This window comes from Cebus imitator, unplaced genomic scaffold (genome assembly GCF_001604975.1).
Source record: "Cebus imitator isolate Cc_AM_T3 unplaced genomic scaffold, Cebus_imitator-1.0 Scaffold125, whole genome shotgun sequence".
NCBI lineage: Eukaryota > Metazoa > Chordata > Mammalia > Primates > Cebidae > Cebus > Cebus imitator.
In genome coordinates this window covers 5,272,689-5,289,702 of record NW_016107440.1, presented here as the reverse complement: position 1 = coordinate 5,289,702, position 17,014 = coordinate 5,272,689, and the positions used below count along the sequence as shown (strand labels likewise).

Sequence of the window (17,014 nt, the reverse complement as noted above, 5' to 3'; positions counted from 1 at the left end):
TGTAACAGACTGAATTGTGTTCCCTTAAAATTCACATGTAAAGCCCTAACCCCCAAAGTCACCTTGCTGGGGAACCAAATCAGCCAGCCCTTGACCTTGGATTTCCCAGGCTCCAGAAAGATGAGAAATAACCGTGTGCTGTCTGAGTCCCCCAGCCTGCGGCACACTGCGGCGGTGGAGCTAAGGTATGGCTCTGGCCCTTGTTAACTGCATGAGCTTAAGCGAGGCCCTCAGCCTCTCTAGACTCCTTCGTTTTCTTGTCTATCACATAAGGACAGTAAGGGCGACTACCCATCTTCATGAGTTGTTCTGCAGATCATATGCAAGAAGTAAGTGAAGCGGCGAGGACTGGGTACAAGGAGAGAGAGCCCTCAACACAGGGAGGGCACCCGGTGCAGGGAGAGTCTTCAGAACAAGAGACTCAGTCTGCCATCAATGGGCCTCCCCATTGTTGACAATTCACAATCATTAAGACAGGGGAGGCGGGGCATGCTGACTCATGCCTATAATTCCATCACTTTGGGAGGCCCAAGCAAGTGGATCGCTTGAGGCCTGCAGTTGGAGACCAGCCTGGGCAACATGGCGAGACTCCATCTATACGAAAATACAAAAATCAGCTGGACATGGTGGTGCACACCTGTAGTCCCACCTGCTGAGGTGGGAGGATCACCTGGGCCTGGGAGGTCGAGGCTGTAGTGAACCATGGTCACACCCCTGCACTCCAGCAGCCTGGACAACAAAGCGAGACCCTGTCACAAAAAAAAAAAAAAAAAAAGAGAGAGAGAGAGAGAAAGTAAAGTCAAAAACATCAGCCAGTGTTTTCAGTTTCACTCCCCGAAATCTCTGTGCAGAGGCCATGAGAGAGAGGTCACGTCCATCTCTGCTCGCCTGGGGCAGGAGAACAGGTGTGCTGGCCTCCTCTCCCTGCTCCTTTTCAGTAGACTCCTCAGCTAACCCAGTAAGCCTGGAGGCCGTCTCCATGAATAGTTCTGCTATTTACTTTAAGACCTTTTACTGCCAAATAAAGATCACAACAGAAAATAACAAAGAGCTTTATTTTTGTGTGGCTGTCCTAGCTTCATTTACTTGTTGCCAACAGCCTGAGGGAGTTTCTCCACAGCCCTTGATTCGAGCTCAACATATTAACAGTCACAAATACAGGGACTCAAGGAGTAAACAAGCAGCTTTCCTTACAGACCACCCTGCACCCCAGGACACAGCTCCCTGCTCCAGCCCCGCCTCGGGGTGCCTGCGTCCAGCAAGAAGGACCCAGCAGGAAGCTGAATCCAAGCACTGCGCTCAGGCCATTCTCTTCCTCATCCCTGGATCCTCGAGGGGAACAAGAAATAAAATAATAATTTTGTTTTCCTGCATTCCAAAATGGAGGGCCTTAAAATCAACCAGCATTGGAAAAGAAAACAGAAGCTGGCCAGTGCGGTGGCTCACTCCTGTGGTCCCAAGTTTGGGAAGCCATGGTGGGAGGATCGCTTGAGTATACAAGTTCAAGACCAGCCTGGCCAACATGGCAAGACCCCATCTCTACAAAAGGTAAACAGAAATTGGCTGGACACCCTGGCACATGCCTGTAGTCCCAGCTACTCTGGAGGCTGAGGTGGGGACTGCCTGAGGCTAAGAGGGCAAGGCCGCAGTGAGCCGAGATCACGCCACTGCTCCCTAGCTAGGGAGACAGAGCGAGGCCCATCTCAAAACAAAAACCAAAAAAAACCCCACATCTCTGCAAAGCCATGCAGGGAGCACAGCTATTTCCCATGGGCTCTGTCCTTGCCCCACTGCCTTCGGGAAGTTTCCCCTTACCCACCATCATTTTTCTCATCTTTCACAATGGTGCAATTCAATAGGAAGAATTAACTGAACTAGAAAAAGAAGAAAAAAATCGAACCCTATGAAAACTCTGCCTTCAACATAACTCCAGGGAGAAGAATATCGTCATACTGGCACCCCTGACCCACACTATCCTCTGCACCCTGTCTCTGCCCACATCCTCCTTTCTGGACACTTAGACGTCAGGTTCCCCAAGGGGCAAGGTTCCCTGACGAGCACCCTGAGTTCCTCAGGAGAACTGGCGCTGTTCCAGCTCCTCCGACAACTGGGGCTGGCACTGCGGGCACCACCACGTGAGCCTCTGGAACCCACCTGGGGGCCCAAACGCTTCCTTCAACAGCTGGTGGCCAGCAGGGCACCGTTCCTTCTGGTAGACCTGCGTGTGCTGTGGGTGGCCCTGAAGCTTGCCCTGCAGCCAGGCTGCACTGAACTCCACCACGCCATCCACCAGGGCCTCCCGTCGTGAGGCACTCAGGACGGAGCCGAGAGAGAGGGGATGAATCCCAGCTCTGTACAAGACTTCATTCTTAATGATGTTCCCTGAAAGACAGCAGGAGAGGGTGAGGGAGGAAGAAAGGACACACGACGTGACAAAACCACCCACAAAGCTCACAAGGCAGAAGTCAGCTCTCCCACATCCTGCGGGACCTTGGGCGGGTCAGCAATATCCATCTCCATTTCCCTGTCTGTAAAATGGGGACAATTCCAACCTTTAAGGTTGCTGTGGAAAAGAAATGAAAGTCATGCGTGGCCCATCATGGCAAAAAGGGCTCGGGCATCTGACTGCCTGCACTTGAATCCCAGCTCAAGCAGTTCCTACCCACGTGACCTGGCAAGCTCCCCAGCCTCGATTAGCTGCAGTTTCCTTATCTGTAAGCCAAGGATGGCTTCCCTGGTTTTCGTGAGCAGTAAACGAGAATTCACCAAAAAATGCTGAGCACGGTGGCTGGGATGTAGAATACTCAATAAATATTCACTGTTATTATCATTTTAAAAAGGTTGGCCGGGCGCAGTGGCTCATGCCTATAATCCCAGCACTTTGGGAGGAAGAGGTGGGTGAACCACTTGATGCCAGGAGTTCAAGACCAGACTAGACAACACGGTGAAACCCCATTTCTACCCAAAATACAAAATCAGCCAGGCATGGTAGCATGCGCCTCTAATCCCAGCTACTCTGGTGGCTGACCCACGAGACTCGCCTGAACCTGGGAGGCAGAGGCTGCAGTAATCAGAGATCGTGCCACTGCACTCCAGCATGGGTGAAAGGGCAAGACTGTCTGAAAAATTTTTTTTCTTTTTTTTTTTTTGAGATGGAGTCTTGCTCTGTTGCCAGGATGGAGTGCAGTGGCACAATCTCAGCTCACTGCAACCTCCGCCTCCCAGGTTCAAGTGATTCTTTTGCCTCAGCCTCCCAAGTAGCTGGGACCACAGGCGTGTGCCACCATGTCCAGCTAATTTTTGTATTTTTAGTAGAGACAGAGTTTCACCATGTTGGCCAGGATGGTCTCGACCTCGTGATCCACCCACCTTGGCCTCCCAGAGTGCTGGGCTAAAGGCGTGAGCCACCACACCTGGCCCAATAAATTCTTTTTTAAATTAAAAACAAAATGTCCGGTACAGCTGGGCACAGTGGCTCACACCTGTAATCCCAGCACTTTGGGAGGCAGAAGCACAAGGATGACCTGAGCGCACAAGATCAGGACCAGCCTAGGCAACATAGTAAGACCTTGTCTCTACAAAAAAAAAAAAAAAAAAAAATTAATTAGCAAGGTGTGGTGTCATGCACCTGCAGCCCCAGCTACTCAGGAGGCTGAGGTGGGAGGATCGCATGAAACGGGGAGGTTGAGGCTGCAGTGGGTTGTGATTGTGTCACTGCACTCTAGCCTGGACGACAGAGAGAGACCCTGTCTCAAAAATGAAAAATTGAGCATGATATCTGTTATGTTAGGAAGTGTTTGGGGAGGTGTCATTTTTCTACTCCTGCCTCATTCTCTGTGAAGCCAGCCTGATCCCTCCTTTCAGAATCAGCAACTCTCTTTGGAATGTTCCAACAGGACTCTTTAAGCCCCACCAGGCACAATCTTTCCTAACCCACAGTGACCTGAGTCTGTGCTTGCTCGGCCATTCAACAATGACCTCCGTAAGGAGAGGTGGTGAGTGTGACAGAGGCCGAGCGAGCGTCGCTGTGTCTTGCGTGAGCAGGTGAAGGAAATTCCTGCTCTCTCCAAGAGTGTCAGTCACACTCCTCAGTACACAGATCATTCTCTCCAGAATCTGTTGACAGAATACCTGGCCTCATGTCTCAGCTGTGCTACTGACTAACAATGTGTTCTTTGCTTCAGTTTCCTCATCTGAAGAAAGGAAAAACCACTATAACTATCCTATGGAACGGCAGTAAGGACAAAAACGCGTGCCTGGCACATCAGAGCTGCTTGGAACACACTGGCCATATTACTACCATTACTGTTGTTAGCTCTTGCCATATATATCCGAAAAGCCACCTTCGTATGCCTCTTTGCTCCTGAGGGCACAGGGACGCCCATGGTTCTAACATGAAAATGCAAGCAGTACCGGGCCTCCTCTGACCCTCATGAGGGGAGGGGAGGTGAGCTGGCGGCAAAGTCACACCTTGGATATGGAGGTGACTGTCACCACCAACTCGCCTGATTGCCTCAGCAGCCTATTTTGGGCACAATTATTCCCCTGGTGTGGGTAAGAAGAATGGCACACTCTCAGGGCTGGGTGCGGTGGCTCATGCCCATAATCCTAGCATTTTGGGAGACTGCAGAGGGTGGATCACGAGGCCAGGAGTTCAAGACCAGCCTAACCAACATGGTGAAACCCAGTCTCTACTAAAAATAAAAAATTATCCGGGCCGGGCGCGGTGGCTCAAGCCTGTAATCCCAGCACTTTGGGAGGCCGAGGCGGGTGGATCACGAGGTCAAGAGATCGAGACCATCCTGGTCAACATGGTGAAACCCCGTCTCTACTAAAAAATACAAAAAATTAGCCGGGCATGGTGGTGCGTGCCTGTAATCCCAGCTACTCAGGAGGCTGAGACAGGAGAATTGCCTGAACCCAGGAGGCGGAGGTTGCGGTGAGCCGAGATCGCACCATTGCACTCCAGCCTGGGTAACATGAGTGAATCCCCGTCTAAAAAAAAAAAAAAAAAATTATCCGGGCATGGTGGCACATGCCTGTAATCCCAGCTACTAGGGAGCTGAGGCAGAAGGATCCAACCTCAACTGGAGCCAAAGTGCTCTAGCCTAAGTGACAGAGCAAGACTGTCTCAAAGGAAAAAAAAAAGGAGTGGCACACTCTCATAGTCCAGCTAATTAGCCGTGAAATATATTTTTTGGAATTACTCAGCACTTCTCCGTAACCTGAAATGCACAAAACTTCGCTGCTCGGGCCGCTGCCACAGAGAGGGAAACTGCTTCTTCCCTTGTGCCCTGTAAGAGCCTAATGTAGACTGAGTCATCTCTGTGTCTGACCGGGGGAGGCTCCATCCACCCAAGGGCAGCATCCCTTAGAACACGAACTCATTCCTCTGCTACAGCCTGTACGACTTCAGTCCCTACCGACACGGCTCAGCCACCTCCTGTGGGCCAGGCACTGCTGAGCAGCGGAGGGGATAGGGACATGACCCTGCCCTTTCAGAGGGGATGCTCCCGTGTTGGCTCACAACTGATAACACAATTAGGGTGTGGACTCTGAAGCCGAGAGAAGTTAAAAACTGCCTGATCTAATGCCCTCAGTTTAAAAACAAGGGAAGTAAAATGAAGATTAAGCAAGTGGCCCCTCAAGACCAACAGCACTGGCACGAGCGGGGCGGGTCTCAGGTCTTGTGACTCCCACAGGAGCGACTTTGCCTGAAGCAACTCTGTGGGCTCACCCCTTTCCCATCAGTCATACCTAGCCCTGAGAAGTATTTCTGGTCCAACAGCGTATAGCAGACAGGCTGAGCCTGGCCTAGAGCTTCCAAGGCTTGTCCTCGATGGAACTTCTCAGACAGGATGTCACAGGTGGGTGTGACCGCTGGGGAAGAGCTCCAGGACATCTGACAATTATAAAATGCTAGGAAGCCACCACCACCAAAGTGCAGGACCAACCTGGGAAGAAAGAATAGGTCTTAGGTATATGTCATTACCACAATACATTCAGAGCATGCTCTGTGGCTGGATCATACACACATACAGACATCCCTGACTTACAGTGGTTCACTTTTAATTTTTGACTTTATAATGGTACAAAATCAGTGCACACTCAGTAAAAGCCATACTGTGAGTACCTATAAAACCATTCTTTTACTTTCAGTACAGTACTCAATAATTTATATGAGATATTCAATATTTTATAAAACAAGCTTTGTGTTAGATGATTTTGCCCAACTGTAGGCTAATGTAACTGTTCTGAGCACAAGTAAGGTTAAGTTAGGCTAAGCCATGATGTTTGGTAAGCTAGGCATATTAAATGCATCATTTTTTACTTATAATATTTTCTTTTTTTGAGACATTGTGTCATTCTTGTCACCCAGGCTGGAGTACAGTAGCTCCATCTCAGCTCACTGCAATCTCTGCCTCCCAGGTTCAAGCGATTCTTCTGTCTCAGCCTCCCAAGTAGCCTGGATTACAGGTGTGCACCACCACACCTGACTAATTTTTTGTATTTTTAGTAGAGGTGGTATTTCATCATATTGGCCAGGCTGGTCTTGAACTCCTGACCTCAGGTGATCAACCCTCCTCCACCTCCCAAAGGGCTGAGATTAGCCAACCACACCCAACCTAGTATTTTCAGTACTCCAAATACTCCATGTACCCTTTCCGCCATATAGAAAGGATATATAATTTTATTTATTTACTTAGATTTTTTTTGAGATAGGGTCTTGCTCTGTTGCCCAGGCTGGAGTGTAGTGGCACCATCACAGCTCATTGCAGTCTCAACCTCCCTGGCTCAAACTATCCTCCCACCACGGCCTCCCAAGTAGCTGGGACTACAGGTATGCACCACTACACCCGGCTAATCTTTTTATTTTTATTTTTAGTAGAAACAGGGTCTCACTATGTTGCCCAGGCTGGTCTCTTAATCCTAGGCTCAAGTGATCCTCCTGCCTCAGCCTCCCAAAGTGCTGGGATTACAGACATGAGTCACTACTCCTACAAGCTAACATTATTTATTTCAAAGACTAACAAAGCAGACAAAACTCAGGCCAGCCTATTAAAGAAAAAAGAGACAAAGCAAAATAAATACAAAGCATGTAAATGAGAAAAGAGACATAACCAGGTAAAAAGAGATTTAAAAATAAGGGCATGATACACATTCACTCTGTGGCAATATATCTGAAAACCCAGGGGCGAGCCTGCTTCGTGGAGTGCATTTCAATGCCTCCAACTGGTGACTAATCCAGGCCTCAGCGAAGGGCAGGCTCCTGATGATAAGAGGTTTGCTGGCGGTTCTGAGAAAAGTTTCATATCTGAACTTCTAAAAGTGGCCTTCTCTTCTGGATTTTGTTGGTGTGGATAAAATCCTGGAGCTGCAGTAGCCTATTGCTGCTGGTCTAAGGACAAAACCAATGCATGGAAAGTGCAAAGCCAGGAGAATCCTAAGAACTTGGAACTGCAACCCCAAAGCCCACCCTCCTTCCGAACTTCCCGTCCTGGGAGCCCCAAATCTCCTGACCGCAGATGCTACTCCGAGTTATTTTTACAGCCCGTAGCATCCTATGGTACCTACATCGTGCCACAAATAAAGACTACCTACAGTTCTGGCCGGGCGGTGGCTCACGCCTGTAATCCCAGCGCTTTGGGAGGCCCAGGTGGGCGGATCATGAAGTCAAGAGATTGAGACCATCCTGGCCAACATGGTGAAACCCTGTCTCTCCAAAAAATACAAAAATTAGCTAGACGTGATAGCATGCACCTGTAGTCCCAGCTACTCGGGAGGCTGAGGCAGGAGAATCACTTGAATCTGGGAGGTGGAGGTTGCAGGGAGCCGAGATGACACCACTGCACTCCAGCCTTGTGACAGAGCAAGACTGCACTCCAAAAAAAAAAAAAAAAGACACACTACAGTTCTAAACATTTTTAAAAATTACGAAACTTCAGAAAATAGAAGTCACGTGACTTTCTCTGGGGACAGAAGGGGCCTTTTTTAGCAAAAGGGGAAACCTGCAAGCAACCAAGAAAAACACCCACCACGGACGACATAAAAATTTAAAATCTCAAATGCCAAGAGGCATCCTAAGCACCGTGAAAGGACAAAGGACAGACTTGGAACAATACTGGCAACACACGGCACAAAGACAAACAGACTTTCTGTCCACAAGCTTCAATGCATTGATAAGAGGTGCACAAACGCGCTAACATTCATATTTCAGCTCAACTAGCAGTTCCTAAGGCCATAAAAATGTGCAGCCCTAAAAACCTGCATTCCCTTTGACCAGCAATTGCTCCTCTGGGAATTGACACAAAGGACATAATCCTAATCCTAGGTAGAGTTTTATGCACAAAATGTTGATCTCGACATTCATACATTAAAAACTGGGGTGGGCACGGTGGCTCCTGCCCGCATTCCCAGCACTTTGGGAGGCAGAGGCAGGTGGATCACTTGAGGCCACGAGTTCCAGAGCAGCCTGGCCAATGTGGTGAAACCCTGTCTCTACTAAAAATACAGAACTTAGCCGGTGTGGTGGTGCACGCCTATAGCCCCAGCTCCTCAGGAAGCTAAGGCAGGAAAGTTGCTTGAATCTGGGAGGCAGAAGTTTCAATGAGACGAGACTGCGCCACTACACTCCAACCTGGGCAACAGAGCAAGACTCCATCTCAAAAAAGAAACAGAAAAACTCATCAAACTGAACACTTAAGATCTGTATCCTACTGTATATTAATTATATCTCAATAAAAAATAGACACACAAGCAATATACTTTAAAAAAAAAAAACTGGGAAATCCTGTCCCTAAACTCAAAGCACACTAGTCAGACAATGCAGGGACGTCTCCCCAGCAAGTGCCACATTCACTGGGAAAGTTCTACCGTTCTCCCAGCCACCGCTGGTTGGTGACCCTCTCCTGGCCAGACCACAGTCCACTTCCTATCACTGGTAGACACAGAGGTGGCCTCGTCCTCAGTATGTCCCCGCTGCCTAAGTCCCAAACCTTGCCAAGCAGGGACCCGTGATGATCAGAGCCCATGAGAATCAGATGGCCACACCCTTACCTGGGGGCAGGGTCCCTCCAGTCACCCCTCTTGTTGGCTTTCTTGGCTCTGGAGAACTCGTTCGCCCAAATGCTGCCAAACAAACCAAAACAGATACGCAGCCAGCTCCCAGCACCTCCTGCAGGGGCGGCTCCTGCCAAACACTGGGGGACCAGCTCTTCGGACCATGATGATCCATCAGGGGTCTTCCGCCCGTTGGGCTCCCAGGCCTGCCTTGGGTCTGCAGCCTCTTCCTTCTGCATGTCTTTTTGTGGAGGTTCTGGTGGTGGGCTGTTGCCAGGTGGCCCCATTTCTTCATCTGGATCAAATCTAAGGAATAATTTCTTTCCATGGACCTACAAAAAATGAACATAGATCTAAGCCTTATAGACCCAGAGGGGAACAGGGGAATGCAGCTACCTATCCTACTGCAAATTTCTTCCTTCTCGCCCCATCCGTGGAGCCTTCCCAAATGCAGTCTTTGGGCTCTGCCTTTTGCTCCTTTGCTCCAGCGTATGGGCAGTTCGCAGGTGGTTTCCAAAGTGACTGGGAGCAAGCATGAGGCTTAGTGGGCAGTGAAACAGACCCACGCTGGATGGCAGGGCCACCTGGAATATCTGAGGGGAATCGCTCCCAATGTTTTCATGCAGTAGCTAAGACATGAACATAAATTGTCATTCCTTCAATCCATTCATAATACATTTTCTTTTTTTTTTTTGTGACAGAGTCTTGCACTGTTGCCCGGCCTGCCGTGCAATGGCGCGATCTTGGCTCACTGCAACCTCCGCCTCCCGGGTTCACGCAATTCTCCTGCCTCAACCTCTCAAATAGCTGGGACTACAGGCGCATACCACCATACCCAGCTAAATTTTTTGTATTTTTAGTAGAGATGGGGTTTCATTATGTTGGCCAGACTGGTCTTGAACTCCTGATCTCGTGATCCGCCCACCTCGGCCTCCCAAAGTCCTGGGATTATAGGCGTGAGCCACCAAGCCGGGCCTCATGATACATTTTCTATGCCAGAAATAAAAACAGTGCGTGTGAACGCACAGACACGTGCACACACAAAGAGCAGCTAAAGACAACGTACTGTGAAATTCGGTGCCCTCACCACCCCTCTGCCAGCATATTTGACTTCATAAGGAAATTATAATCAACAAAAATTAGATACCAAAACAAAAATTGATCGACTCAAATCACCACTGTAAAATGTACAAGGCAAAGGACTCACCTCATCTCACCGCAAGTGATTTCAGTAGAAGAAAATATATATAGAAAATGTGTGTTAAAGGATGTTCTGGCTGCTTTGAGTTTTTCTTTTTTTTGGTTTGTTTTTCAGATGGAGTCTCGCCCAGACTGGAGCGTAGCGGTACCAGACCGGCTCACTGCAACCTCCATCCGCCTCCTGGGTTCAAGGGATTCTCTAGTCTCAGCCTCCCAAACAGTTGGGACTACATGTGCACACCACCACACCCAGCTAATTTTGTATATTTAGTAGAGACAGGGTTTCACCATGTTAGCCAGGCTGATCTCGAACTCCTGACCTCAAGTGATCCGCCTGCCTTAGCCTCCCAAAGCGCTGGGATTAGTGGCGTGAGCCACCATACCCAGCCCTTGCTTTGAGTTTATTTTCATACTGCACCTCCTGATATGCAAAATGTGTGTGCCCAGATTCCAGGATGAGTCGGCTCTACACAGCCTGAAGTTCAGGCACTCTTTCAAAGAGTATAAACCAAAACAGCTGGCATTCATACTGGAAACGTTTGTGTTACTTTTTTGACCACCATAGGTCTGTGCTTAAAGATCGCTGTTCTGATATGATCTTTAACTTGTTAATTAGTATACAGATTCATAGAAATCCTCCACTCAGAAGAGCATTACCTTTCTAAATAATCCCAGAATAGCTTATCCCTAAGTTTTGAGCACAGAGTGTTTTCTGCCATGTATTAGAAATGGTTTAACTGACGTACATAAAAAAAAACTGAGCAAGGAATTAAGTGGGCATTATAGAATTTGCTGCAGAAAATATTTCTTGGTATAAATTCACCAATGTTGATATAATTCTGATGAACGTAACAGTCAAATGCCCATCGTGATCAAAACATTTATTAGGTCAAAAATGTCTAGGTCAGGATGTCCTCTCCTACTATGGCCATTTCTGCTGTCCCTCTTTTAGGTTCCTGTGACATTGCAGCCACTTCAATTTGTTAATCATTAATCAAGCTAATTCACTGTGCCTGGCAGTGCGCTAGGCTCTGATGGCAAACAGATGAGCAAGGCTCTGCAATGGTTTCAATGTGTTCCCCAAAAAGTATGTGCTGGAAACTTAATCCCCAATGCAACTGTGAGTGGTAAGAGAGGGTACCTTGGAGATGAGGCCATATTGATGGAATGGAATGATTCCTGAATGGAATGATACCAATTGCAAATGACACGGCAAGGTGCTAAGGCCATGTGGACTTCCCAGGCTCCAGAACCGTGAGCTAAGTAGACTTCTATTGTTTATAAATTATCCAGTCTTAAATCTCCCGTAACAGCAGCAAAAATAGATGAAGACAATCTCCAACCATCCCTTTTAAAAATTCACATTTAAAAGGGGAGATGACACTACGTACAATTGCCAAGAGGTGGGAGCAACCCAAATGTCCATCCATGAATGAACAGACAAGCAAAATGTGTGGTCTACACTATCATTCAGCCTGGAAAAGGATGGGAATTCTGACATATCTATAACGTGGGTGAGCTTTGAAGACTTTATACTAACTGAAATAAGCCTGTCAAAAAAACTGCAAACACTGTATGAGTCTACTGATACGGGGTACCTGGGAGAGTAAAATTCATAGAGACAGAACGTAGAAAAGCGGTTGCCAGGGGCTGGGGGCAGGGAGGAGGGGGAGCTCGTGTTCAGCAGGTATGAAGTTTCAGCTTGGGGAGATTAAACAGTTCAGGTAAACTGTCAGACAACATGAATATACTAAATACCACTGAACTATACACTTTAAAATAGTGAAGACAGTAAATTTTGTCATGTGTTTTTCATCATAATTTAAAAAAAATTTTAAAAGGTGGTAGGGGTGAGGGGGGACAAGTATGAAAACAGATTCTACAAGAGCGCGGAGAAAAGCGTGCGTGGGCCAGGCACAGTGGCTCATGCCTGTAATCCCTGCCCTCTGGGAGGCCGAGATGAGAGGATGGCTTTAGCGCAGGAGTTCCAGACCAGGGTAACAAAGTTAGACCCCCATCTGGACAAAAAAAAAAAAAACAGAAAATTGTGGGTAGAAGCAGAGGCTGCATAGGGAAGAGGAGCCCACAGCATGAGGAGAAGGTGGCCGTTACCCGGGCTGGGCTTCACAGGAAGAGTGGAGGGCAGAGGAGACAGGGTGACAAGGTGTCCCCAGCTGAGGGGACCGACCTGAAGGCACAGGTGGAAGCCCCACACTGGGAGGGGGGCTCCTGGTCAGACACAGCAGCTGGGGTGTGCGCTGTTAGCACTGCTCCCAACCAAAGGAACCAAAGAGCTCTAAACTCTCAAGAGCAAGAGGAGGAACAGACAGAGGTACAGAAAATGAGAAATGGGCACAGGAAGGAGAACTGATGAGGCAGAGCAGAGTCCTTGCTGCAGAAGAAGAGGGAACCCGGGGAACCCACCCACCCTGGCCCCAGGTGAGCGGGAGACATGGAGGTCCCAGGTGCTGTGGTAAGAGGTTAAAAATGGAAGGACTGGCCGGGTGTGGTGGCTCATGCCTGTAATCCCAGCACTTTGGGAGGCCGAGGCGGGCGGATCACGAGGTCAAGAGATTGAGGCCATCCTGGCCAACATGGTGAAACCCCGTCTCTACTAAAAATACAAAAATTAGCTTGGCGTGGTGGCACGCACCTGTAATCCCAGCTACTCCGGAGGCTGTGGCAGGAGAACTGCTTGAACCCAGGAGGCAGAGGTTGCATTGAGCCGAGATCGCGCCACTGCACTCCAGCCTGGGTAACAAGAGCGAAACTCCGTCTCAAAAAAAAAAAAGTTACTCTTGCTATACTAAGAGACTGGTGGCATTAGTCCCCTGCCCTAGAGATCTATGGAACTTTGAACCTGAGAGACATGATTTAGGGTATCTGGTGAAAGAAATTTCAAAGTGGCAAAGCATTCAAGGGGAAGCAGAGCATAAGTCTGAAAAATGTGTAGCCTGATGATGCAGTAGAAAAGAAAAACCCATTTTCTAGGGAGAAACTCAAGCTGGCTGTAGAAATTTGCACAACTAGGAGCTGAATGCTAATCACCAAGCCAATAAGGAAAATCTCTCCAGGGCATGTCAGAGACCTTCCCCGCAGCCCCTCCCATCACAGGCCCAGATGCCTAGGAGGAAAAAATGGTTTCCTGGGCCAGGTCCAGGCCCCGCTGCTGTATGCAGCCTAGGGACTTGGTTGCAGCTAAAAGGAGCCAATGCACAACTCAGACTGTTGCTTCAGAGGGTACAAGCCCCAAGCCTTCATGATTTACACATGGTGTTGAGTGTGCGGGTGCATAGAAGAACTGAGGTATGGAAATCTCCACCTAGATTTCTAAGGATGCATGGTAATGACTAGATTTCCAGGCAGAGGTGTGCTGCAGGGGCAGAGCCCTCATTGAGAACCTCTGCTAGAGCAGTACAGAAGAAAAATACGGGGTTAGAGCCCCAGGGCAGCGTTCCCTGGGGGGGCAATGTCTGGTAGGGCTGTGAGAAAAGGGCCACTGTCCTCCAGACCCCAGAATGGTAGATCCACTGACAGCTTGCACCACGTCCTGGAAAACCCACAGACACTCAACGCCAGCCTGTGAAAGCAGCCAGGATGAGGGACTATACCCTATAAAGCCACAGGGGTGGCTGTAGGAGCCCACCTCTTGTATCAGCATGCCCTAGATGCAAGACATGGAGTCAAACATCATTTTGGAGCTTTAAGATTTGACTGCCCCACTGGATTTCAGACTTTCATGGGTCCTGTAGCCCCTTCATTTCAGCCAATATCTCCCATTTGGAACAGGTGTATTTACTCAATGCCTGTGCCCCCTCTGTATCTAGGAAGTAACTCACTTGCTTTTGATTTTACAGGCTCATAGGTAGATGGAATTTGCCTATGATCTGTCACAGATCAGACTTTGGACTGTGTGGACTTTTAACTCAATGCTAAAATGAATTAAGACTTTGGGGGACTGATGGGAACGCATGGTTGGTTTTGAAATGTGAGGACATGAGCTTTGGGAGAGGTCAGCAGTAAAACAATATAGTTTGGTTGTGTCCCCAAATATCATCTTGAATTATAGCTCCCTGATTCCCATGTCTTGTGAGATGGACCCAGTAGGATGTAATTGCATCATTACCTTCAGTGGAAGATAGGCTCACCTGGGCATCCTGGAGCCACAGAGATTGTAGGCTGGCAGGCTGTAGCTTCTTGCTGCTGCCCCCTGTCTTGACCACCTGCTGGCCCACAAAGGGGGTGACCAAATGGTGAAATTTCCTCACCAACGGCCCTTCTGGCATCCCTGTGGGTAGCAGTGGGCAAAAGAGGCCACAGACTTAGCTCATTTATCTCTAACATCTCTAACAGGTGCCAAGCAACCTCCACCCGGCCATTTTTGCTGTCAACTAACTTTAAGAGCCAATATGGCCAAAAAGGGAGCATGGCTGGGAGGGAGTCAAATCACAGAGACGCACCAAGTGTGGCGGGGTGTGGCAAACCTGGCAGGAAAGGCAGCCCCTCTCACCTTTCTTCATGCAGAAGACACTTATTAAGCACCAACAGTGTGCTAGGCAGCCCATCATGTGCACCATCCACCTTACTCCTGAGTGACAGCTGCCACCTGGGGAGCTGGTCCTGCTTGCTTTCTGCCTGGAGTTTGAACCTCTAACACATCCTGGCTTTCTCTGTCCTCCCTCTTCCCACTCTCAAAAAGAAGCCAGTCCAACCCACTGCTGCTGACCTATTTCCCACTTTTTAAGGGACCAGAGTGAAAAGACAAAGATGTGGATCCCGCAGTCCAGGACCACCAACCACTCACCTGGGGGAGATGTGCATGAGATGACCACAACACGCATAGAGCTCAGAATCATAAATGAGACCCCCAGCCATGCAGTTACCCCCAGCTTAACTGCAGATAGTTATTCCTGGTCACCAAGAAGCAGCTGTGGCTCTGTTTCAATGCCCACTGGGCACAGTGGCTCACACCTATAATCCCAGCACTTTGGGAGGCCGAGGCGGGGGGATCACAAGGTCAAGAGATCAAGACCATCCTGGTCAACACGGTGAAACCCCATCTCTACTAAAAATACAAAAATTAGCTGGGCATGGTGGCGTGTGCCTGTAGTTCCAACTACTTGGTAGGCTGAGGCAGGAGAATTGCTTGAACCCAGGAGGCAGAGGTTGCAGTGAGCTGAGATCGCGCCATTGCACGCCAGCCTGGGTAACGAGAGCAAAACTCCGTCTCAGAAAACAAAACAAAACAAAATAATGCTCACGCAGGGCTACCGTGCCACCTCTGCTCTCCCTGCCCCAAATCATCCCAGTCCACTGAGAGCAGTCTGAGTGGTCTACACCCCGGCTGCCCCGGCAGAGGGGACCCCCAGCCTCACCGAGGGCAGCTGCCCAACCACCGGTTCTTGCACCAGACTCTCTGTAAGTTATGGTGAAAATCGAAAAGAACAAAGTAGATACCGGGTACGTGGTAGCTATTATAATTCAGACTGTAAAAAACACTTTAGAATACTTTTTAAATCTCAGAAATAAGGATGGCTAACAATCTCAGCATTCTCATAGTTTCATGAGCAGCACATTCAATAACGTGCTGCTTACACTGGCTGGCGCCAATTCGCTGAAATGTAATAACTTCCCCTCATCAGGTTTCGGGACACTTTACAGAGAATCCTGACAAAACCGCGGGCTGGAGAGAGACCTGCCGAACGCTGCTGACCCTAACCAGCTGGGAGCCTGATCCTCTCCAACGGGAATGCCTCTGGAAAAGCCTTCATCTGAAATGCAGCAAGTCCTTAGAATTTCTGGACACATGGGCATGTTTCCTCCAGGGATTTTGTGGAGATGGACAGGTGGGAAGCAAGCCGCCTCTGCAACAGCCTTGAAGGTTGAGACGCTGAAGGGGCTTCGCAGAGTCGCCGAGGACGCCGTGCCCACCCTCGGGCCCTCCCTGCCCGGGGGCTACCCAGGAGCGCAAGGGGGGCGCTACGCCCGCCGGGGAAGGGGAGGGGCGTCTCCCCGTTCTCTTCCGAGTGTCCAAGGGGGTTCTAAGACCACTGCTTTCCCAACTCTGCCTCGGGGTGTGGGGAGAGGGGCGCAGACGCGGGGCTGAGAGTTCCTGGGGGCTTCCAGGCGTGGGCAGCACCTCCGCAGGTGGCCGAGACGGAGGAGGGTCCCGAGCCCACACTTCCCTCTGGTGCCCTCCCGACTCCCCCGCCGGCCGTGAGTCAACCGGAGGGCGGGCGGCTGCACTCACCGGTTGCGGGCGGCCGCCCCTCGGCCAGACCCAGCACCGCTACGCCGGCCCGCCCAGCTCGGGGCGGAGATTTCTCGGCGCCGCGGCCCACGTGGACTCCGCCCCCTACGGGACCCCGCGGTAGGTGGAGGCGCCGGGGCTCCTCCCCCGGGTGCGCGTGGACTCCGCCCGGAGGCGAGGGCGGGCGCGGAGCTGCGTCCGGGGCTGCGCAGGCGCGGGGATCATCCCCTGGAGCCGGGGTCGCGGCTGCTCCCTTGCGGTGGGCCGGGGGTTCCGTCCCGGGGATCGCTGGAGGCGGGGCTGCGGCCAGGGGTCGGGAGTGAAAGCCGGGGTGGAATGAGGACGCAGATTGGGACTAACATTGGAGAGACGCTCCTGGAACATTTTTTTTTTTTTTTGAGACAGCCTGTCGCCCAGGCTGGAGTGCAGCGGCGCGATCTCAGCTCAGTGCAACCCCCGCCTCCCGGACTCTAGAGATTCTCCTGCCTCAGCCTCCGTAGTAGC

General features: G+C 50.0%; 1 protein-coding gene across 3 annotated transcripts; it reads right to left on the bottom strand.

Annotated features, from left to right (window-relative positions):
• Window positions 1-1,036: 1,036 nt before the first annotated feature.
• NEIL2 (nei like DNA glycosylase 2) lies at window positions 1,037-16,640 on the bottom strand. Of its 3 annotated transcripts, XM_017540475.1 has the most exons (6): window positions 16,511-16,640; window positions 14,409-14,548; window positions 9,223-9,392; window positions 9,058-9,129; window positions 5,758-5,954; window positions 1,037-2,382 (listed from the first exon to the last, which is right to left on the bottom strand). In XM_017540475.1, the coding sequence occupies exons 2-6, from the start codon at window positions 14,544-14,546 to the stop codon at window positions 2,072-2,074; spliced, it is 888 nt and encodes a 295-aa protein (XP_017395964.1). In that variant the 5' UTR covers window positions 14,547-14,548; window positions 16,511-16,640; the 3' UTR covers window positions 1,037-2,071. The 3 variants fall into 3 exon arrangements, with proteins under 3 accessions (XP_017395964.1, XP_017395963.1, XP_037598673.1); XM_017540474.2 differs by having other exon boundaries at window positions 9,058-9,392; XM_037742745.1 differs by lacking the exons at window positions 14,409-14,548; window positions 16,511-16,640 and adding an exon at window positions 10,268-10,411 and having other exon boundaries at window positions 9,058-9,392.
• Window positions 16,641-17,014: the final 374 nt, after the last annotated feature.